This window comes from Plectropomus leopardus, chromosome 11 (assembly GCF_026936395.1).
Source record: "Plectropomus leopardus strain MGB_pleo_1.0 chromosome 11, ASM2693639v1, whole genome shotgun sequence".
Classification (NCBI taxonomy): Eukaryota; Metazoa; Chordata; class Actinopteri; order Perciformes; family Serranidae; genus Plectropomus; species Plectropomus leopardus.
Window position 1 is genome coordinate 17,078,328 of NC_142186.1, and position 23,464 is coordinate 17,101,791.

The 23,464-nt window shown below is 39.6% G+C and overlaps 1 protein-coding gene and 1 pseudogene across 1 annotated transcript; both read right to left on the reverse strand.

The window, feature by feature from the left end:
• Window positions 1-6,176: 6,176 nt before the first annotated feature.
• On the reverse strand, window positions 6,177-18,125 carry LOC121946092 (uncharacterized). The gene is made up of 2 exons (XM_042490521.2): window positions 17,968-18,125; window positions 6,177-8,832 (listed from the first exon to the last, which is right to left on the reverse strand). The coding sequence occupies exon 2, from the start codon at window positions 8,688-8,690 to the stop codon at window positions 6,765-6,767; it is 1,926 nt and encodes a 641-aa protein (XP_042346455.1). The 5' UTR covers window positions 8,691-8,832; window positions 17,968-18,125; the 3' UTR covers window positions 6,177-6,764.
• A 2,052-nt stretch (window positions 18,126-20,177) lies between these two features.
• On the reverse strand, window positions 20,178-20,940 carry LOC121945393 (C3a anaphylatoxin chemotactic receptor-like; annotated as a pseudogene).
• Window positions 20,941-23,464: the final 2,524 nt, after the last annotated feature.

Consider the following 23,464-nt stretch of genomic DNA (forward strand, 5'->3'; position numbering starts at 1 on the left):
AACAAAACAAAACAGGAATATCTGACACACTCAGCCTGTATTCTTAATGTCAGGGTTGACTCTCGGTATTTGCGTATGACAACACAACTTTTTTCTTATGTAGTTACTCACTTAGTATAGCCAAAACCAAGCCCTGAAGTAAAGATCCATACTCTAATAGCTGTACACTTGCCTCCGACCTCTGGAAATAGTAGAAACATAGCACCTCCCCAATAAGCTCCAGCTTGCTGTCCAAGTCCCCCTCCCCCATTAAAAAAATCCAATGAACCCCCCTACAATGCAGTGTTGCTCTGTGCAACCTCAAATGATAATCTATTCAGAACAACAAAATAACTCCCCAACTGTAGCTGCACTTTCTACATGTCACCAGACATTGCCTACTTGAAAGTAGACTCTGCAAGGTCATGGGCAGTGGTATGCTTGAAACAAACTTGTTTGTAGGATGTGACGTTCGACCAAACGGAAAAAGCTGTTCCGAACAGCCACACTTTTAGACAAGACAATTGACTGCGCTATCACAAGCCCCTTTTCCACCGGACAAAAACCCCACCAATATCTGACCTTTGTCTTTAATGGAGAAGGTTACAACTGACATTCACTCACAAAACAGAGTATTTATTGGTTCCAGCTACGATCAGCTCTGATTGGCCCCAATTGACGGTAATGGAAATATGACACCCGGATGGACATGCCAAGTTTTGCCCCTTTCCCAGTGCGATGTGATGATGCGCCGCCACAAATTCTGTTTGTCTCTGTTCAAGCAGTGCTCAAACATCGTTCCAAATTTGTCGGTACTGAGTTCGGAAGAGGTTTAATAAGAAGTAACAATGGTAACATTTTGACAGACCTCCATGCTGCCTTCTAGCAGATATCCCCATATTTAAAAAAAAAAGAAAACATATATAGTCTACCCCTAAAGTTTGGTGAAAAAGGGCTAAAGGAGAGGGGATGTGATGCTATAATAGTTTAAATGGATACAGCATGCAGTTTCAGACCCTTCTGAAAGGCCTTCATACTGTGTACTTGTTTGTGCAAGCAAAAGGGGATTGAAATGTATGTGTAAAAATGAGTTTGGGAGAGAGGCTTGAATCTTGCCTTTTCCTCCTTATCACACCTGACTACTTTTATATATGAAGAGGTTGTGAAATACTGGGGGACATAGCCCTCACAACTCCAACATTGGAAAAGCTTGTGTGTGTATGTGTGTTGGGTGGGGGGTGGTGGTGGTGGTGGGGGGGGGGTTCCTTTGTGATCTGAGAACCTTGCCAGTGTCATGGTATGTTTGGCATAGTGGCCTCATACACAGTCAGTGGAAAAGAAGTGTCAAAACTTGTCAAAATGACTCTTTGCATCGGCAGTATTTAGTTTGCTGTGTCCAATAACACGAGAAAGGTATGATAGAGACATAGTGGCTCAGCCTGTGGGGACTTGACTTAGGAACTGGAGTGTGGCTGGTTGAAGTCATGCACGGCTTTGGAACTGCAGTGGTACCACTGAGCACAACATCAAACCTCCAGCTGCTTGGAGTGTCAACCTAGTGGCAGAGTGTTTGCCCTGACATCTCTCCACAAATGCATGTCTATAAGCCCTGTGTTCACACGTGTGTATTTTGGGCCTTTATATTTGATGAGTAACAATTGGAATTTCTCCATAGAGGGATTAATTAAGTAGCCCACTTTTAATTTTCTAATGGGCAGGGACTCAACAGGACAGCTGCCTCAGCCACAGTAAGTTTCAACCATAATTACCATCAACCGGCCTGACAGGACAAAGAAACTAGTGTGCGTGCTCAAAGGCCCTGTGAATATTTTTCGGTGTGCGTGCCCAGTAAGCAACTTTCGAAGAAATTGATGTGGCGTTGACTTGGTAATGGTATGACTTCCTTAATACAGCGATCGGTAAGAGCTTAAAGTCATCTTTTTGTATGGCACTTGGAGTATATTATATAATCATGACTCAAACTGAGGGCTTTTGTTGAATTTCCCCTTGATTATTCAGCACAGTGCTTTCTTCATAGTGGATATTAAGCCCAAGGAGTTTATTGACAATTGCTGAACAAAGTCAAAGTCCCGAGTGGCCCTCAAATGTCCCTTCAGTCATTCATGGCTGTTTCCTTGCCTTTTGCCTTGTAGTATTACCCCCAGCAATGTTAACTCCACATGGCAGGTTACCACAATCTAACAATGATCAAAAATAGGATGGACCTTTGGGTTGTACACACAAAAGACCCACTGGAGCAGAACTGCAAGCTGAATTACCTGCAGATCTCCTGCCAGTTTGGTGACCAAAAGGATCTAGGTTGCTCCAGAAAAAGGAGACTGTCCTTCATGATATGACCACATAAGTTGTTTGTTGAAGCAGCTTATTATAACCAGGCCCCCAGGAAGTGCACAGGGTTTTGAAGCGGATTTTTATTGTGGCCAAACACTGGAATCACATTAGTCACATGATCCAAAAAAGCTTTTTCCTATCGACTTACATGACAAAAGGGACATCTGTAAACAAGTGGATAAATTGCTTTGAGTGTCACAACCCCCGCGAAATGACTCAATTCACTATCAGGATTTTATCCATTCGGACCGGACCATTTGAAAGGCTAGTAGAGCTGCAGGATTTAATCATATTATCGCAATTCATGTTAGCAGAGGGCTAAATGGGAAGTATGGCTGGTGGAAGTCTCTAGTGGTTGTGCTAGGCCACACAGTGCGGAAGCAATACCACTCATCTGGGTAATTTTGCGGCAGTTGAACTTTATTGGCTTAACGTGCCATTGCGCAACTTTCATGGGAGTAAAGGGAACCCCAGATCTCTCTATACATCCATAACAACAATCCATATGTTCATAATTAGGTGGCACCCCCTTGTGGCTTTAGATACAATAACAAGAGCAAAAGAGGAAGTCCAGTGACATTAGAAAAACAGAAACAAAATCCATGTAAGGAGGAGATCAAGGTGGACTGATGGGTCAAACAAACACAGGACTTTGACCCAGGAGTCCTGTGTCTAACCAAAAGGCAATATATATTAAAAAAAAATAGTGTAGTCATGTTTTTCCTTCCATTAGATGTAGGGTAAGGCAAGGCAGGAAATATCTGTGTTTTGAGAATTATCAGATGTGCTACATAAAGTAGAACAAGCACCGCACTTCTCGCTTTGCAACAGCTAATTGCACTAATGTCTAAGTGGGTGGGGTCAGGTGTTAAAAGGGCACGACAGCCAAACAAAAGCATACTAGCCTGCCCTCTAGAGGCCTCTAAATGTTCCCTGGGATCTAACAGATGGTTAAGATGATAATGTGCAAACCGAAAGGCACTAGAGACAGTTGTAATGAATGTTTCAGTAAACCCATGTGGCCACACAGTACACATTGTCACAGGGAAAGAGGTTCTTATATGATCTATTGTTCTGTCTCAGTCCCTTTCCTAAAAATTGTATAATCTTTTTGTACTTTTGCAAATTTTATGTACAACGGGGTAGGTTTTGTAATATAAGCTTTTCTGCCAGGAAGAAAAAGAAGTGGTCCCAAATAGAAGTAATGTCTTTCTTGCTGAAATGATTTGATATTTCACTTCACCTGTAGTTGCAAGACTACTTGTGCTGAGCTGCATCAGTTAAGGTTGCAGAACTGATATAGGATTTCTTTCTCAAGGTCAGATCAAGGTTTGCAGAAGATCTGGATTTTTTTAAATGGCAGACCTGCATGGTTGCAGGGTAAGGACTTTATCCACTACTATGTTTTGGACTAAAATGTCTTTCTTGTTTGCTGCCCAAATAGTATGCCAGTACACACTCTGCCACATACCTCTAACAGTCTGAACTAAGCAGTAAGCTTTCCATTTCAGACTTACGGCCCAGAGGCACCAAACCAACATCAAAAAAGTAGTTTCGAAGAAGGCTGACTGTTGAATCACCTCACCTCACCTCACCTGTGCCTTGGCCAAAAAATTGCACTGAACACAACACAAAGACTGCAGACAATGGCCAACCAGCACATATGTTCTGTGCCTGTGTAATAGGAAATAACTCTCCAAAACAGAAAGCTGCAGTAGTCTGTATCTGTCATTGGAACAGGGATATCGGAGGACGGGATGGATTTAATACACTGGCTACCCAGTTGGCACATTAACAACACAACCTGATAGTGAAAGAACAAAGGATATTTGCTGTGCACTCTGAACAATCACGAACCATCTCTGATAAAGAGCTTAATGGCTTAAAAAAATATATTACCTAATGTGACAATTTTGTTTTGATCTTATGCTGTGCTGACTTCAGCTGTTTAACTTTCCACATTATCGTCACTTCTTGTGCACTTAGTTGAACATCCAATCAGAGTGATTTCAGTCACCCACGGGTTCAGCCATCCCCAGGGCTGATTCAACATAAAGAATCATAGGGAATCATGGGGTGTCTACAAGTGCCAATGATGTTAGACACAGTGGAAAACCTGGGGCAACAGCTGCTCATTGATGCCCCGACACTGACAAATGGCCAACCATCGGCTAGGTGTGTGGGGACCTTTAAGAAGGAGAAGACAAATTCTTTATTGTTACATGTACCTACACTCTGAAGCAAAATTTACCCTCTGTATTTAAACCCAGCCTCCATGGAGCAGAAAGCCACTGCGTGCAGCACTCAGGGACCAACTACAGATCTTCTGCCAGTGCCTTGGTCAGGAGCACTGACAGGAGTATTGACCGTACATGTTTTTAATGGTGGTAACTGTTTTTTTTTTTAAAAAAGTTGAAATATCAACAGCTTTGCCTATGAATCTGGAGTTATGTCATAGTTGCCTTACCAACAGTGTCACCTTGGCAGCAATTTTTCAAGAGACAGCATCCAACTGTCCCTCAGAGTGGCCACAACCCTAATTGTGCATGACTTTAAGTCTTATTAACATTTAAAAGGGTGAATTACACAAGAATTTAACCCACATATGCAGTTATCAGGAATGGGGGAATAAGCTAAAATTAAGCTTTTTGCACCAGGATATATATCAATATCTATATCTATATCTATATCTATATATATATATATATATCTATATATGTTCATTCTATAAGGTTGGACATTTTAACATTGGGCTCTATGGATTTTGTCATCTGGGGAACTGTAATTTTTGGCACTCCAGCATTGACTTCATTGTCCCCAGAGGTTGCAGCTTGGTTAAAGTGAGCATTTTCTTGTCTAATCTGTATTGCATCTGTAGGGTGTAGGGAGTAATAAAATGTTTTTCCTTTTATTGATTTTTTTGTTTTTTTGACTAGGACAATGCAGAGCTTTTTAGCTGTACCAGAATTCAATATAATTTGATAAGCTTATTTACATCTGTAGTTCCTAAGCAGGAAACAAAGAATAACATCTGTTAATAATAATACAGCATAATTTGATTTTTGTGTTCATGAAAGAGGTATTATAATAATGGCAAGTTTATCTAACAGTGCTATGGTTTGCAAGGTTGACTGTCCTACCATAACAAGTTCTTTTACTGCATCTAAAATGGACAGAACTGTTTAAAAAAAGGAATTATTTGAGTGTTTAACTTATTTAATAGAAAGAGAGACACAAAGGCCACGACTCTGACAAAATTCAGCTGCCATGGCTGTTATACTACAAGTGCAGTATAATGAAGATGGCAATAAACTCAAAACAATTGTTTCCAACCCAGAATGCTCCATTTAAAAATATGATTAACTTGAGTTTGAGAAAGGAAAGGGCACTCCAAGGAAGCTGTGCACTAGTGCGAACATATACAACTTCTGTACTCTTGTTCACTAGTATGAACATATGCATCTTATATACTCTCTTTTCCTGGTTCTTATGCATTTATCATCTTGAATGTCACTGAATAAACTATATGACAAGCTGACTATTTATATAGGGCATAATCATTTCAGTTTAACCAGTATAGGACCTTATAGACTGAGAATAGTAGTGTTCACTTTACCTTCAACTTCTAAAAGTTTTATTTTTTTTAAAGCAAGTAGCTCACACATTTGCCAATATTTTTGATCCACACAAACATGAGGATTTCTGTTCAGTTGCCATTAATTTGCTAAACTACAATTCAATAAAACCTAAATTACATGTAGAAGGAACAATAATATGGTCAGTGGGTATTTCTTACTTGCTGACTGTAGCAAGAGGGAGTCAAAGCAAAACTGGTAACGCCTAAATAATTTTCTCTGTACAACTTTAATGGCACAATAACAAAAAATCCACTCCATGACACTACTACCCCTTTCAAAGGATAAATATACCACATTTTAAAGACAATGTCAAAAATTGCATGAAAAATTCAGTAACATGATTGACAATAACAGCATTGGTGGCCACTAAAAATACAATGACAAGCAACATAATAATCCTAGCTAGAAAACAATAATGGTGAATTATAAAGTTAACTACACCTGGAGCCTGTGGGAGAATACATAACAATTTACAGATTTCAGACATGTTGTTTTTTAAAATTTAGATTTTTTTTTGGAAAAATCATTTGGTATCCTGTCCACCTAAGCCTTACTTTCTGGTTTCCACTGGTTTCTAAAATTCACCAAAAAGAGAGAATTTTTCTCCTCATGCCAAAGAAAGACAGCGTATAAAAGTAGTTCAGTAAATCAAACAGCATTTTAAAATAATGTTAGAAACAAACTTTACACCCATATGTACAATCTGCAAATTTTCGCATTCAAAAGTAAAAAAAAACACTCTCCTGAGAGCATAATTGTTGGCAATAACAATAACTAATGGGTCCAATGTGACATTTACCCGTTGTTTTCTGAGCCATGAGAAGTCTGGTGCTGAAGAAACGTGTCCAGGCAAGAGAATGTCTCAGTGCACTCAGTGCATTCATAAAGATCCTCTGAAGACTTGTCTTTATCATTTGCAGTGTGGTCCATATAGTCATCCTCTATGTCCTCCGCATTACCCTTCTCTGAGACAGGGTCCCCACAGGAACCAGCGTCTTGAGATGTTTGTCTATTATTTGCCTCTTCAGTGCTTGGGTGATTTCGAAGGTGAAGCTCAAGCGATGAGGAGTTCTTGAATTGAGCTGGACACTTTGGGCACTTAGTGGGTTCCTTTTTGTGATAGCGCAAGTGCCGTTGGTACACACATAACAGCCCAAATCTCTTTCCACATTCCTGACACTTGTAGTTAACTCGACCTGCTTTTCCCGGCGATTTTCCCTTTAGCTGCTGCTCTGGTGATGCCGCTTGTTCATTGTCAGAGGAGCTCTTTGTTTTCTCGTCAGGAGAACCTGGGCTTTTCTCGCCATTGAGAGAATTGGGGGCAGCCCCATTTTGTGGATTTGTGTGCAAGTGTTTTAAAGCTGGTTTCTTTTCCATTTCAGCTTTGTGGTACATAGCTATATGTCTTCTCAAATCACAACGCTGTGGAAAATGTCTTCCACAAAATGCACATGTGTGCATCGTACCCTTATGGTATCTCATGTGGCGAGATAAACTACTAGAATGATTAAAGACACGATGACAGTGCTTGCAAGGATGCAGCTTGCCATTTGGATTACTCCCTCTTCTACGTCTGGCTTTAGGTGGCATCCTACGCTTACATGTTTTTTCTGATTCTTGATTCAGCTTATCTATTTCCTCCTGAGTCTGATGTGTGAGATGGTGCTCCTTCAAAGCAGTTAGCTTTTGGAAACGATCCCCACATAAACCACATCTATATGGTCTGAAAGAAGATTCAGCATCAATTTCATTGCCAGTATCCCTAAAGATTTTTCTATCCCCATTCTTAACATCAACAGATGTACCATTACTGTAGCAGTTTTCAAGTGGGATGTCTTCTGTGTTTTTAGAGTTCACTTCAATTTCAATTTCAGTTGCTAACGTAGCATCAGGCTCTTTCCCTTTGCAATGATGCAGTGAGTGTGTCTGAAAATCTGACATCCAGAAAAAATTCAACTTGCACTTTCTACAAGGATATGTTTTTTCAATCTTTTTTTCTGGCTTATTCACAGGTTTTCCCAAAGCTGTAGCTTTGGTGGAGATGTGATTTTCTTTCTGATGAGCAGTGAGTGCATCCACTTTAAGGAATCGCTTACCACAGTGACTACAACAGTGAAACCTCTCACTGGCGTGGTCTTGGAGGTGATTCTTAAGTTCCTGTCTACCTTCAAAGATCTTACAGCACAAAGTGCACTTGTAACCTCGCTCTGTGTTTCGATATTGCTGGTGACGATGTAAACTCTGCAGTGTGTTAAATGATCTGCTACATATTTCACAACGGTAATGGCCCTGACGAGACTTGTCCAAGTTCAACTCTGCTGGCTTCGGCCTGAACACATCTCTATAAGGAGAAGGCTGTGGCCTTAGAGTTGGAGACACTGGTTTGACAGGTGTTGAGAAATGTGATGGCAGGACTCCAGGAGATACTGGTTTCACAGACGAATGTGACTCAAAGCCATTCACAACTGCCAGGGTACCATTTTCTTGTAGCACATATTCTCGGGGGACTTCAAATCCATTGGATGAGCCATCAAAGGAAAATGACTCCAAAGGTCCATGAATGGCCATGTGGGCCAACACGTTAGAGTACTGACTGAACCCATCACCACACTCAGTGCAAATGAAGGTACTTGATTCTCCTCCCAACTGCGTTGAAGCAACGGCATTCACTGACTTCTGCCTTTCCATGATGGTATTATTTTGCCGATGTACTGATGGCATCACTTTTCAATCTACAAGTATGAGTTAAACTCTATCCACAAACTTGTTTTCCATGAGAGAATCAATATGTCCACTTAGTCTGGTTCAAAAAGATCTCCTTGCAAGGTGTCCTTGGCCAAGGTCTTGCATGTTGTATCAGCACCTGGGGGGGATAAAAGAAAAAGAATTCAACCACTTAAGTCAAAATTTGTTTAACATAGGTTTAATCTGCCTCATTGAAGTTGGAGGGGGTTTTAGCTTGATTGTGTTCACTGTGGCTACCAGTTAAAGGTTTGACAGAGACAACCTGCTAATGGCACATTCTGCCATTTTTAGGTAAACAATACATTCAGTGTCTTCAGCAATGTATTTTATGTGAAAATTTACTAAATTTGCCAAAGTCTGTTGTCTGTTGAGTTGATGCATTAATGCAGTCACATAGAATGGAAAAATCAATGTTAGAGAGTTAGTTAGCTTGTGGTTTCAATGTTTTATCTTTGTAGCTGATAATCATCACGTTAAAGCTTCCAATCTTTAGTATCGCAGGAAAAATTCTTGGTTAAATTGTTTCCAAAACAGCCAGAAACATGAGCTAATGCTAAATTCTTTGACCCGTGTTGACTTTGTAACAACGTGCATGTTGGTGTTAACCACTTCTATGGTTTCCCACTGTAGTAGATATTTTGGTAAAACCCATTTTTAAAGTGATGACCAATGACTGTATATAAAGATCTATAATGTGTCTCCACTTCCTTCCACTGAACAAATATGACAAGTATTCCGGACGCAGGCGCTGCCATCTTATGCTGGTGACATAATTTAGAGCCGGAGTCTGTGCAGTAGCGATTGGGAAACTGAGTTTTATTGAATTCTGCCCATACACCTATGCAATCCTATAACAAGCAGCATCATTGATTGTAAGCACACTGACTGACATGAGCAGCTGTTACTCACGACATCACACTTTTTTATAGCATCGAATTTTAAAAAATGAAAACCAAACATATCAGCGATATAAAACTAACTAAAGAAGAGTTAGAGATTAAACATTACATAAACTTTTATATCTTTCTATTTGGCACATATCCCATTTGCAGACACGGAGGAGGCAGGGTTTATGAACTATCTTTATAGTTTATGGTTAAGACAAGCATTGCCTCCTACTGTGAGCAAGCATACTGTTTCCCTGCTTAATCCCACTACACCAGTGACTGTCCCTTTGATGATATTCAGTTGATGACTGCTTAGAACAAAAGGATTTTGCCCCATGCAGATTTCCATTTGTCTGAAAAGTTGCATAAATGTTCCACTCATCCATCAACTTAATTACAGGTCTTTGAGTTCTGTTGACCCAGTTCCTGTCCTTGTGGCATTGTATTGTAGTGCCTTGCCTGACCAATAGGGAGACAGCAATGCTGAATTGGCACTAGCACAGGTATTGACTTTATTAAGCAGATTAGGCACTGGTCATGACATGACTGACCCATGTCGCAGTTTCTTTGTCAATGTCAAAAAATGTGGTGATTCTGGTATCAGCTGCCTTCATTAAGTTATGGTAAGCCACCAGCTCAATTTTGTGCCACAGAATTCATTACCAAAATAATTCCAATAAATTCTATGCAGCATTTTTAAATCGGGAAAGAGAGAGCACCTCACTCCGAACTGATGTACCTTGAGTTGAGATATTGTATAAAGGAGAAATAAAGTTGGATGCATGAATTGTGCAATTACTTGCTCACCACTGTCCCAAAAGCATATCAATACTTTGATGATTATTACCATCATCAAAGTCAATCCATATCTATGGCCCAATTTACACCTGGTATTAACATGTGTTTTAGGTGATCCAATAACACGTGGACAATGCTAAATTCAAGTTTCAATGACTACCAGGATGCATTTTTCACCTGATCACTTACACCACTTGCCAAGGTGGTCTGGAACACATTTGACTACATGTCTTTTGCAGTGTAAATGCTAATGTATCCTGATGTGTCCCCAACAAGGACTACATCATCAATGCAGGACGTGGTGGTTTTTTTTTGACAGCACGCTATTTCTTTATAACTTGCCTACATTATGTCGAGTTGGTTGAAGTGTTGCATGAATCATCCATCAATTTGCCTTATGGAAGGAGATGTGTTGAATTCTGCTGACAGCGATATCTCCAGCTGTACTGACACCATCACTAACGTGACTCGCAAGCATACTACAGAACAGCTAGCAACAGGGTGGATGTAATAACTGTGCACAGGGCATTAATGAAATCATAACCCCTATGTGTCTTGGCTGTCCACTTGTGTTGGGATCACCAAAATGCATGTTAATACCTGTGAGACTGCCAAGACTCAATGAGACTGCCCAAAGGGAAGAGGCTTAACTGAGCACTTATGTACACTGCAGAGTCCAGGTTTTGATTGCTCTCTTGCACCTCTTCTCTGACAGCAAACAACCATTTAAGTGCACAGACACAGAGCTTACCGAGGCAGGGCAGCAGTGAATATGAACAGTGACAAAACATAATAGGAGAAATACTAATTTGAAAAGTACTTGGAGGTCTACCAATAGTCTCACAATTGCACATCAAAACAATCACCACAAAGAGTGGACATTACTTTTTAACTGTTGGTTCACAGATGCTAGCTGACGCAAATCTCAATCTCAGCTTCTGAACAGACTTTTCATTGTTTTGACACAGTCAACAGAGAAAATGTGAACAGCTTAACATTACCAGCACTTCATGAAGTTATGGAAAAAACCAAAACTTTCCAATAGGGCTGGGCAACTAATCAAAAATCAACTGAGACCGACATTCAGAACCTCTAACCGACGTAATCTTGCCCATGTCGGTTATTTCCGATATTAAAAAATTCTGTTAACCCTTTCCCCACTGGGGTTGCCAAATCTCACGAATCTGGCGTGAGTCTAATGCTTTTGGGCTCTCGCTCATGCTGCCAGGACACTGAAGAAAATCTCGCGCTGAGACCTTGCATCAGCATAAGTGTTAAGCAATCATGTAATGCAGTGAACGACTTTGACCCTAGAAAACAGCTGAGTGTTTGACAACAGTTTTGTATACGTTTCATTATCGCGGATCAAACAGCTGATGGTCCGACAGCAGCGCAGTGAGAGAATCAGACAAGTAGAGTGGAGCTTCTCTTCACAGCATCAAAGTGTCTGAATGAACAAAAAGCCAAATGTTCAGCAGTGGAAAGTGACTTCTTTAGATTTCTACAGACTACTTTGTTTTAGTTTCAAGTTTAGTCAGACTTTGGATGGAATTATTTAGAAATACCAGAGCGCATTGCTCTGTGTCTCATCTAGCTGCTTGTGCTGAGCTCTCATTATTACTATCAGGGGCAGATGTATTGATTTAGGGGCCTGGGGGCCACAGGCACATTGCCTTATTTTCAACTTTTCTCTAACTGGAAAGGCTGGCAGGCTGCTGGCAGGCTGTTGGCAGCTATAGAGGAGGCCTACTCAAAATGCCCCCCCCCCCCAACTTTTGAAGTGTTCTTACAGTCAAATATCAGTTGATATTAACCACAATCAAGAAATACAGACAATGTTGGGAAAAAGAGAGGGGCCACAGTGAGCTAGTTGAATAAGCAGCTGCAGGCCACACTTTGGGCTCTTACTGCATTGTACCTGAACAAAAACACCTCAAATATATCATAAAGTTAACTTACATCTTTAATTTTGCCTTGCATGGCTCACATGGATTAGAGAAGCTACCCTCAGACCGCACTACAAAAGACATAATTCTGTCCTCTAAAACTAAAAAAACAAGTCAAGCTAACAAAGGTGTTAGTGACGAATTGGACTGTAAAAGAGCATCCTGAGTGCTCCAAACCCACAAAAGGACATTAGTTGCGAGAGGTGCCTGAGAAAAGCCTTCTGCACTATCAGAATTCAACACGCCAATGTCTCATGCCCTCTTTAGACTTACTCAACTCAATTTAAAATGTACAACCAACACAATCCAACCTGGCTTCATAACCAAAAGCTGGTTTGAAGGCAAGGTTGGACACTAGGCTTGGACTGTATCACAGTATACCAAGTTATTTAGAAATTATGACAGTATGGTTCTCAGTACCATCGAAAATAGATCCTCTTCTTTCTATTAAACTCATAGAATGAGGTGCACAGCACAGCATACCCCACCAGAATTCAGTCTCTTGAGACTCATTCCCACTGCCCAAAAAACCCTGCTAACAGAGACACTGGGCATCATGACTGAGCTGGAAACATTGTGCATACCCACAGCTGTTGTAAAGGTTCACTCGTCACAGCTTTGTGATGTGAGAAAGAAAAAAAAGAAAAACTGCTGAGAAAACTGATATAGACTTGCACACAAGCTCAAGGCTGTAAAGAAGGCACTACAACAAATTAGGTATGTTACCAATTAATCTACTATCTACTATAAAATAAACAACATGAAGCCTCCTGTTGCATTCTAGCTGTCAGCAGAATGGTGTATTTCAAAGCATGTTTCAATAACTAGCATTCCCAACCAGAGCGTGCTATATAATTTTTATGACAAGATGGTCATCTTGAGGCCAGGAAAAAGAGTGAGGACGTGACGTTGGAAAATAAAGCAGGCAAGGCAAAGCATTGGTTGGGACCATTTTTAGCTAAAGAGGAAAATGCCATCAGCAAATACTGTAATGCTGTGTTCAAATACAACACAGCAATGACAACAATGCTTTACCACTTGAATAATATTCATTCATGTGCGCTGGCTGGATCCTCCACATTGTCTCAACAACAGCAACCCACCATTACGTCTGTGTTGGCACAGATGAACTGCAGCACACAGCAGGTGGAAAAAATAACCTAGTCAATCTGTAAGGTTGTGGAAAAAAACATGATGCTGGTAAGTATGGTGAGCAGACAAGGATTTCTGGAAATTATGCATCTGCTTGAACCAGCATACAATGTCCCATCCCAAGGCACAATCACCTCATACACTGAGAACACGTGCATGGAGGCTAGATCTGAGCTGCTAGTTAAACTAGCCAGGGCCACTAACGAGGTTACATTGACAAGAGATAGCTGGACTGCCCTAACAACTAGAAGTTATGTTACCATCACCTGCCACAACATCACAGAGGACTGGCAACTCACCAAAAGCTTGCGAGGCCAGCATAAGGCAGATGACCTTGCTGAAAAGTTAAAGGAGGCTGTGGAGGAGTGGAGGCTTGAGGGCAAAGTTTTGGAATGTGTGCACGACAATAGAGGAACAACACCTCAGCAAACGACCCCATAAGAGTGACCTGGTATTCAGTGGCTTTCTTCGTACACACTTCAGCTCACCATTAAGGATTGATTCAACATCTAAATCAAAAACATAATCTCCATGGCTGGCAAGCTCGCCAGCAAAGCCCTGCAAGAAAAGACACAACAAACTGCACTGCCACGCCACCGGCTCATCCAGTCCTAAAAGACGAGGTGGAATTCTGTTTGTGAAATGTTCAACCAGCTGGTGTAGCAGAGATGGGCTGTGGTAGCTGTCCTATTAGACGGACTGTCACTAAACTGGATAGGGCCAAGACTCTGTAGCTGAGAGAGGAATACTGGAGGCTCACTGAAGACCCAGCTCTGGTTTAAGCCACACTGAAGTCTGCAGCGACAGTGATGTCAGCAGATGGCAGCAATGGATATATCGTACGGAAAGAAGAAGACAGCACGCCAGTGGTGGAATTCAAGAATGAAGTCAGCTCCTACTTGATTGAGCAAATGATGGCAAGGCTCATGATTTTAATAGCACTGCTGTGATAAAAAAAAAAAGCCCCCGGGAAACCAAAGAAGCACATTAGCCTACAAGATTACACGCAGATCCAGCCCAACCATTTAATGCAGTTAAGCAGGAGATGCACCAATAGGGACGTCCCAATCTAACATCTTCGAGATCAAGGCCCAACCAGATATTGATAGATTAATATAAGCTATCCATCCCCAAATTATTTGGTCTCACCAGCGATCAACCACTGGACTGTGCTGTGAGCAAAAGAACTGCAAAGTGCACAAAAATGAGCACTGGCCAGCAGTTTCAATTAATGGCAACAGAATCAGTTCTTTTGCAGTATTTTATTAGATATTTTAGCAACAATCTGGAGGTAATGCACACTTTTATAGTACTGATGTTTTTTTAAACTAACTATTTAATGGAACAACAAAAGCCGTCTGATACCTGCCGAATCCTTCAACGACAAATCCAGCCTGATGCTTCTCTCCACAGTTGATACAAAACACAACAGGTCACTATACAACATATCTGCAGTTTCCCAAGAAATAGTGTTCACATAGGTTATATTTTCAGATATAACCAAATTGCTTAATTAATGTTAACATAGACTTATTGTAGCCATAGCATGTACTGCACAGCTAATGTTTAAAATACTGCAATCTTGATTCAGGCAAGTATGTAATCTCGTCTCTAAATGACAATGATTCTTGCAAAACAGCTTTTGAGCGGTGCATGTTTAGAAAGAGTGCTCATAATTTGTCCCCGCCATGGCACACATGAAATCACTTTAAATGTAGCTCAGACTTTTCATGAATTTATCACTTTGCTAACACTCAACCAATCAAATTAGCCACAAAGCTATCTGTGGGCTCAGGTTGGATCATTGCAAAGACCAATCTTTGGTCACAATTACATGGAAGGGGGATACAAACCTAGCCCCTAGCACTAACATCACTGTAGATGTAAGTTAGCTCTACCAGGGCTATTAAGGTTTTTACCTGCAATTATACAGTTTGGGTGCAATACCTATGTTCCATTAAAGGTAACAAAAATGTTGACAGCAGCTGGAGAGCTAACGCACAATTAGGGCTGGGTGATATGGAAAAAAGTCATCACTATATATTTTTTTGTCATATCAATCAATATCAATATATGTCTCGATATACATCAAATCACTATTTCTGTCAAGCTTAAAGGTTCCCTTTTACTCCTAAATGAGATATGAAGATATCATATGGTTAATTTTGGTTTAAATATTTATTTTCTGTCAGACATTGAACATGGCAAATACACTGTAGAACAGGCATCACCAACTGGCGGTCCAGTTACTAAAATGTCCTCCCAGCAAAGGTTGGAACCTCGTACCTAAAATTAGTATCACAATAAATTGAACATTTTACTTCCATTACGACTAACAATTATTTTGCTTTTTTGTAGTTTGTTTTTTGCCCTCATAGTTCACTGACTTCACTGTTTCATTTGACCATGGTGTGTTGGAGTTTAATAAACATATGATTTATTATTCATTAATCTTTCAAGCATAGCAAAAAATAAAAGCTGCATCTTAAACAAACTTCAGGTAAATTTAAGTACATTCCCAGTGAGACAAGGGATGAAAGTAAGGTAATGTGCCTGTCGCCCCAGGCCCCCAAAACATTACATCTGCTCCTGGTACCAATAATGAGAGCTCAGAGCGAGCGGCCGAATGAGACATGGAGCGATGCCTTTCTAAATAATTCCATCCAAAGTCGGATTAAACCTGAAACTAACACAAAGTAGTCTGTAAATGTCTAAAGAAGGTACTTTCCACCAAATTTTGCTGTTTCAGTCACTTTGGTGCTGGAGAAGATCTGCTCTGTTTGTCTGTCTCACTTCTCTGCTGTCAGACCATCAGCTGTTTGATCCGCGATAATGAAACGCTGTGGAAGCACATAGGACTCAGTTGTCAAACACTCAGCTGTATTCTAGAGTCAGAGTTATTCACTGCATTTGGTTTGCAGCAGCGCTATTCTTTTCATCATTGGCTGTTGGTGTAGTCTGTCAAAACCTGGCTGGAATGTGTTCTATCGACTACGTCTCATATTTCAATCGAGGAAAAGTTATTTCATGATATATATCATTATCGTTTTGTCACCAGCACTACGCACAGGACGTAACACACAAAAGAGAGAGAGCATCAATTCATTCTCTGCTCAGGACATTATTACTACACGATATACACACGTCGACAAAATTGTTGGGCCAAAATACCTGCTGAGAGGTGCAGAAGTCTCATTGACAGTTACAGGAATGGTTTGATTGCAGTGATTGCCTCAAAAGGTTGTGCAACAAAATATTAAGTTAAGGGTACCATCATTTTTGTCCAGGCCTGTTTCATGATTTCATTTTTTAAAATAATTCTGTTGAAGCATGGTTGAAAAGCAATGTCTGACTTTCATTGGTTAAATTTCATAGACTTTTTATTTATTATTACTTTTGCCAGATTCAAGTTATTTCTGTGACCATTGTGAGTTTTTCTTTCATTAACCAAAGGGTACCAACAATTTTGTCCATGTGTGTATTTACCAGAGCCCTTTAAGAGAGTGTCTATTCTAGCACACTAATATTTACATAGCAAACAGATGTTTTCTGCTGTATTTATGTAATGAATCTCACACAGCAACTTTAGTAAATGTCTTTTAAAGTATTCCACATGCTTGTTTTGTGTCTTTGTCTTTTAACAGACAAGACATTCAAGAAATATGTGGAAAGAAAAAAAACAAACACTAAGTTTCAATTCTTATAAAAAAATGTGATTCCCATGTTTTTTCAAGAATCACGCTAGACTATCAGACTATTCAATGAAAACAAGAGAAATTCCCTGCAGGAGCAAACAAAAAAAAGGGTTCTCTTAACTTACTATCAAAAGGTAGCACATTGTCTATAAACATTTATAAACACTGCAATTTCAATAGGAAAGCAAATATTAAGTTAGCATAATGATATAACGAGCATATGATGACCGTTTTCAAAAGACCACAGCTGTTTTGGGGATGGTATTATTATTACCAAAATCAAAATATTTACAGAACTGATGCCCAGACGTAAGACTGACTCACTTGTTGTGGAGCTACGTAATGTTGACCATGACCATTACGTACAGAGACCTCGTCTAGACTGAGTATATGAGCAGGATTTCACGATTATCATGAGCAGCCAGGGGGCGGCTGCACCCAACAGACATCTACTGTAGATACTACAGCTGCTTAATGTCCTGAAAGCTAATGTGAAACTGAGAATAACACACATTTGCTACAAACTATTTAAATGAGATAAAACTACAGACTGGCATATAATTTGATCCGCCCCAGAACTGTACTACCTAGATCAGCGTATAAACTGTTTCAACTAAACGTGAAGCTGTGGGCTAACGTTGGTATTGTGGCCAGACGATAGCTAACGTTAGCTGCTGCGAGCTAACGCCACTTAGCAAGGGAGAAAAGCAATACGATTTCAATATAACCAGGCACTTAGGAGTCAGACAGTTATCCCGATGTATGCACAACTTACCACGCAACCTGATACATCCAGGATAAAGTGAATTTCGTGTGAAGCAACCCACTGGTACTGCTCTTTGGCTGATGATTGTGTACCGCTGCAGCAGGCCGGGCCTTTCTGTCCCTCCTCAACATGGTAACGGCCATGACATCATGACGCACGCTGCATACGTATGTGACGTTTTTCCCGAAATACACTCTGCAGTTAAATGTCCCCATGCGTCACACATGTAACTTTATATTTAGCCTAATTTTAAGACGCAGAGGTTTACTAAACGCAGACTTATAACTGGATATTAATCTGCAGGATATATTGTAATACAATGCAATATAAGTTGCAAACAAGTCTTGTTTTCCACAAATGTATATTTATTATAGGGTGGCTTATATAAAATGCCATTATAACACTGATGACAGAGGATAGTAAAAAACATAGAATTCAGCGAAAAACATTTTTTTATATGAATTTACATTTGTGAAAGTAAGTTATTTTTTACTGTATGTCATGGACAGCCTTAAGTAGTATTAAAGGATATTGATTCATGAATAAAGATAAGTAATATCTAAATGCCACATTAAATGCAAAGCTATTACAATATGATACATGGGGGGGGGGGTTGACTGAAAATTTAAGATGTAAAACAGTTCCCTCTGCTGGTCAGTTAATATTACAAGAAAAAAGGCCCTCATCATAAGAGACTTAGAAAATAACCCTGAGGTATTATCAGATGTGTATGATTAACACAAATACCCCTCGCTCTGTATCTACAGAATCAATGCATGACACCAGAGAAATTGTGTAATGGTTGCAGGATGGGTTATGGGTGGAAAACGGACATATCCCACTACTTTATATATGAAAATTAATGATAGCAAGAAAAACTAAAGCAACAGTTGACATCATCACCATCACCGTCATTTATGATTAAAATGAAAATACAATCAAATGCATTAGATTAACGCTTTTATAGACAGGCACATGTTACATAAAAACATTCACAACCATAGGTTGTTCCTAAGTCTAATCTGAGAAATGAAAAATATGCAACTGTTACACTAAAACACATTCCTAATTTACTATTATGTTTGTGAAAATGGTTTGCTAAATGCATTAACAGTATTTGTACAGTATATTCATGTTATGGATAAACTCATACCACAAAATTAATAGGTGACTTTATCTTTGCCTTGACTCGTGAAAAGTACAAGTATTTATATATGAGAGCGAGACTCTCTGAAAACAATTGACACAATTAGGATCAAACAAGAAACTAAGTCAATGTGGCTGCTACTTTAGGAACAGCAACTACTAATAACAACTACCATAACTATTTAATAGGCTTCCCCTTGAAAATAAGAAAATACAAGTCTTTATAAAATAATTTGGTAGGTATGTAGCCATCAAGATTCCGTTGAATCTGTTTCTATGGTGTTATATGAATCAATGGCATCCAGGTGCACCGTGAGAAAATAAACATCTCAGGGTAATTTACCGTGTGAAAATGGCAGCTACACTCCCAAAATAGTGCAGATCAACCAAAAGATGGTTTCTGTGGGGACTGTCATGTGCCCAAGTTCTCTCATGTCTTAGTGATAGTGGAAGTTGTGCTGTGTTGGGTGTAAACAGGCAGCAACAAAATGATCAAAGTCTGTAGTCTACATGAAGGATGAAAAGTTATCATACAATGTAATTATAAAAATTAAAAAAATATTGCTGGGTTCTTTCAGGGAATGTCATTTTAATTGTCCTCAATAGTCTAGGGCTCAAGACTACAAATTAGCATTTGCTCTGTAGGACTAAATAAGACCACTTAGACAATCATGAAATTATCTGTTTAGATCAGTTCACGAAATGTTTCATTACTTAGAACATATGAACAGACAATGCATAGCAAAAAATGAATGGAAATAAAAGTTATTTTTACATCTTGTTACACTTGTGAAAATCAATTGTTTATTTCCTTCTTTATGTTATAGACAGCCTTAAACTTCAGTATTAGGAAATGACATCACATTGCTGGAGACTGGAGAGACAGAAACCTTTTGTTTGAAGGCAGTCGCCAACCCTTTCAGGATGGATTTGCAGATTTTACTCTTATAATCTTGGCCAACAATCAAATACAGCAGTGGGCTCAGACAGCTGTTGAAAATGGCAAAAGGGACTCCAATGGTAACGAAATTGATCAGTTTTTCACTGTGATAAGTAGGTATGTAACTGATCATTTAAATTAGAGTCAAGATGTGAAAGGGAGCCCAGATTATCACAGAATAACAGGAGACAATGACAGTGAAGGGGACAACAGTGAAGACTGTGATTGTCATGGCCTGCAGCTGATTCACAGATATTTCATTGTCATCAAAGAGGACTAAGTTGTTGGAGCAGGTAATGATGTGGTAATGAAAATGTGATGGCCCAGTGTTCTGGAGCATAAAGACTTGGGTGCTGAGGATCAGAGCCAGTACCCAAACACCAAGACTCACACAGGATGCCTTGAGTACACTTCGGTGGTTCTGGGCCCAGACGGGTTATACCACAGACACACATCTGTCCACACTGATCACCCTCAGAGTGTAGACACTGGCATAGTATCATAGTGCTATTCAGTTTGCATATGACTCAACTCAACACAACTTTATTTATAAAGTGCTGTACATGAATAGACAAATGAAATGCAGACATAAAACAATTTTAAAAAATGGATGAAATAAAATAGGTATAAACACTAAGAAAATTGTTTAAAATTATTAATTTTAATTAATTAAATTTTACTTAAAAACAATACCTAAAAACAAACCATAAAAAACTAAAACAGGAGCAGAGTCTCATGCGGGGTTGAAAGCCAAGGAATAAAAATAAAAATGAATCTTTCAAAAGGCCAGTGGATGCTGATAACATGAATATCATGCTCAGCGTCAGAAATGCGATGAGAAGGAAGTCCACGTAAGCAAGATTGAGAAACCAAACTGTGGCAACTGTTTCCTTCATTTCGCAACCCAGTCACCCAGATAACCACTTCACTACCAAGCACACCAAGAACACAGACTAAGCAGTAAACAGTGAGTGACATGGTGCGGAGAGACTTTCCCAGCTCATGGTGCTCATCCTTATAGTTAAAGAAGTTGGGGAAATCGTAATACCAAGAGTCATTTCCTCCATATAATTCTAATGCATGAATATTCTCCATTCTTGTCTTGAGACCTTGCAGAATGGCAAGAATAGAGAGAAATGTTTTTTTTTGTCATTAAAATAATAAACCCACACTTAAAACTATTTAGCCTATTTCAGTTCCCTTAAAAACAAACAAAAAAACCCAATAAAAGATTCTGCAGAGATGTAACCTGAACTGCATGAAATGTATTTTATGAAATGTCTTTTATGGGAAGTTTTGTCCCAAGTGGTATAATCTGATGGTCGCATTGTTAACTTAAGTCATGCATTAAGCCACTGTGCAAATTTAATTAGTTATTTGCATGTGTTTTTTCCAAGCACGTTTTGCACCCAATGTTAAATTATCTGTCGGAAAGCAGCCAAACTGCTCTTCTGAATAAAACTCTTTGTCAGGTAATCAAGGTAATGTGCCAACGTGAGATCATTTTATTGTTTTATGCTCTTGTTTGTTACTGATACTGAATTTATTTATAAGACCCTTCCATGTTCTCTAAATGCCACGTTATAGAGCCTCTGCTTTTTGGAAAAGAGAAATATGTGGGTTATTGTAATTAATACCTGAGCAAGAGTGCAGCTGTGACTTCAGTGTTGCATAATGGGGTTTTCCTCTAATGCTTGAGGTCAATGCTCCGTTTCCTGATTGAATCAACATCTGGACAGGCGACATCATTCATCCATCAGGCAAACAGAGGGTTGCCAAGCAGTCTTCTAAAATGGTGTACTCCTGCTTCATTACTGTCCACTAGAAAACAAGCAGAAGAGATCTGATGTAAACTGAGCATATATATTTTTTGACACCATATTATTAACATATGGTGGTGGTATCCGTGGTTGTTGGGTGTATAAGAGATGGAGAGGAGGGGGAGTACAGGTCCCTGGTGGACAACTTTGTGGAGTGGTCTGAACATAATCACCTGAGGCTGAATGTTAACAAGACCAGAGAGATGGTGATCGACTTCAGGAAGAAGAGGACGTCTTCACAGCCTTTACAGATCCGGGGGGAGACTGCGGAGGAGGTGGAGGCCTACAGATATCTGTGTGTAGTAATAAATAACAGACTGGACTGGAAATCTAACACTGACGCTGTGTACAAGAAGGGGATGAGCAGACTGTACTTCCTGAGGAAGCTACGATCCTTCAACGTGTGCAGCAAGATGTTGGAGATCTTCTACCAGTCTGTTGTCTCCAGTGCCATCTTCTTCGCTGCTGTTTGTTGGGGTAGCAGCATCAGAGCCAGTGACTCCAACAGACTTAATAAAATCATTAAGAAAGCTGGCTCTGTGGTGGGTTTCAGACTGGAGACCGTGGAGACGGTGGTGGGGAGGAGGACACTTAAAAAACTGCTCGCCATCATGAACAATGCTGAGCACCCCCTCCACCGCACACTGGACCGACAGCGGAGCACCTTCTCCAACAGACTGATTCAGCTTCGCTGTCGAAAGGACAGATACAGGAAATCTTTCCTGCCACAAGCCATTCATCTGTACAGTAACTCGCCTCTGTCTGCACTTTAAACTCCGGTCTTAGCTCCATGTCACTCTACACTGCTGACTTTACTTTTATTTATATTTATTCAGATACTGTTCCGCACTTTACACATGTATATATGTAGATATGTACAGTCTCTTAGTTTTTTAGGTTTTTTTTTAAAGCATATTCCTTTATATTCTATTAATAATGTGTGCTCTTTATTCTCTGTTCTTACTGTATGACGCTGCTACATCCCAATTTCTCAGTTTTGAGATCAATAATCTATAAAAATCTAAAAAATATAAAATATAAAAAATATCTATCTATCTATCTATATGATAATAAAGTCTAGGGTGCCTGTATGTTTCTTGTGACAACATTCTTTATAAGATTCTTCACCAAAAAAGCGTTTAAGAGTTATTTGTCTACAATACTTTTCATGTACCAACAATAAAATAAAGGATCTAAGGGTTTTTTTACTCTATGAATAAAAAAGTAAAAAAAAATCATTTCTACATTGCTACATCTCCAATGTGGGCTGAGCTCATGTTTGCTTTAGGATAGTGTGATTGCTCAATTTCCTGTTTGAAACAACTGAACATGTAGCATAATTTAATACTCCCTCTCTTCATACTACATCACATTTGAAGAAAGTCACAACAGCATTTACTATCAGAATAAAGCAGGTGCTAATAAAAGAAATGAGTTAGCCACACATTTCTTCAAGGCGAATGGAGAACCTAATTATTGACCTCTACTTCAAGATGTAAAACAGTTCTCTCTGCTGCTCAACTGATATTATGAAAAGGCAGTCATTTTATAAAGAGTACCGTTAAAAAATGTATATTCTGTGCTCTGCAACTTGCTAGAA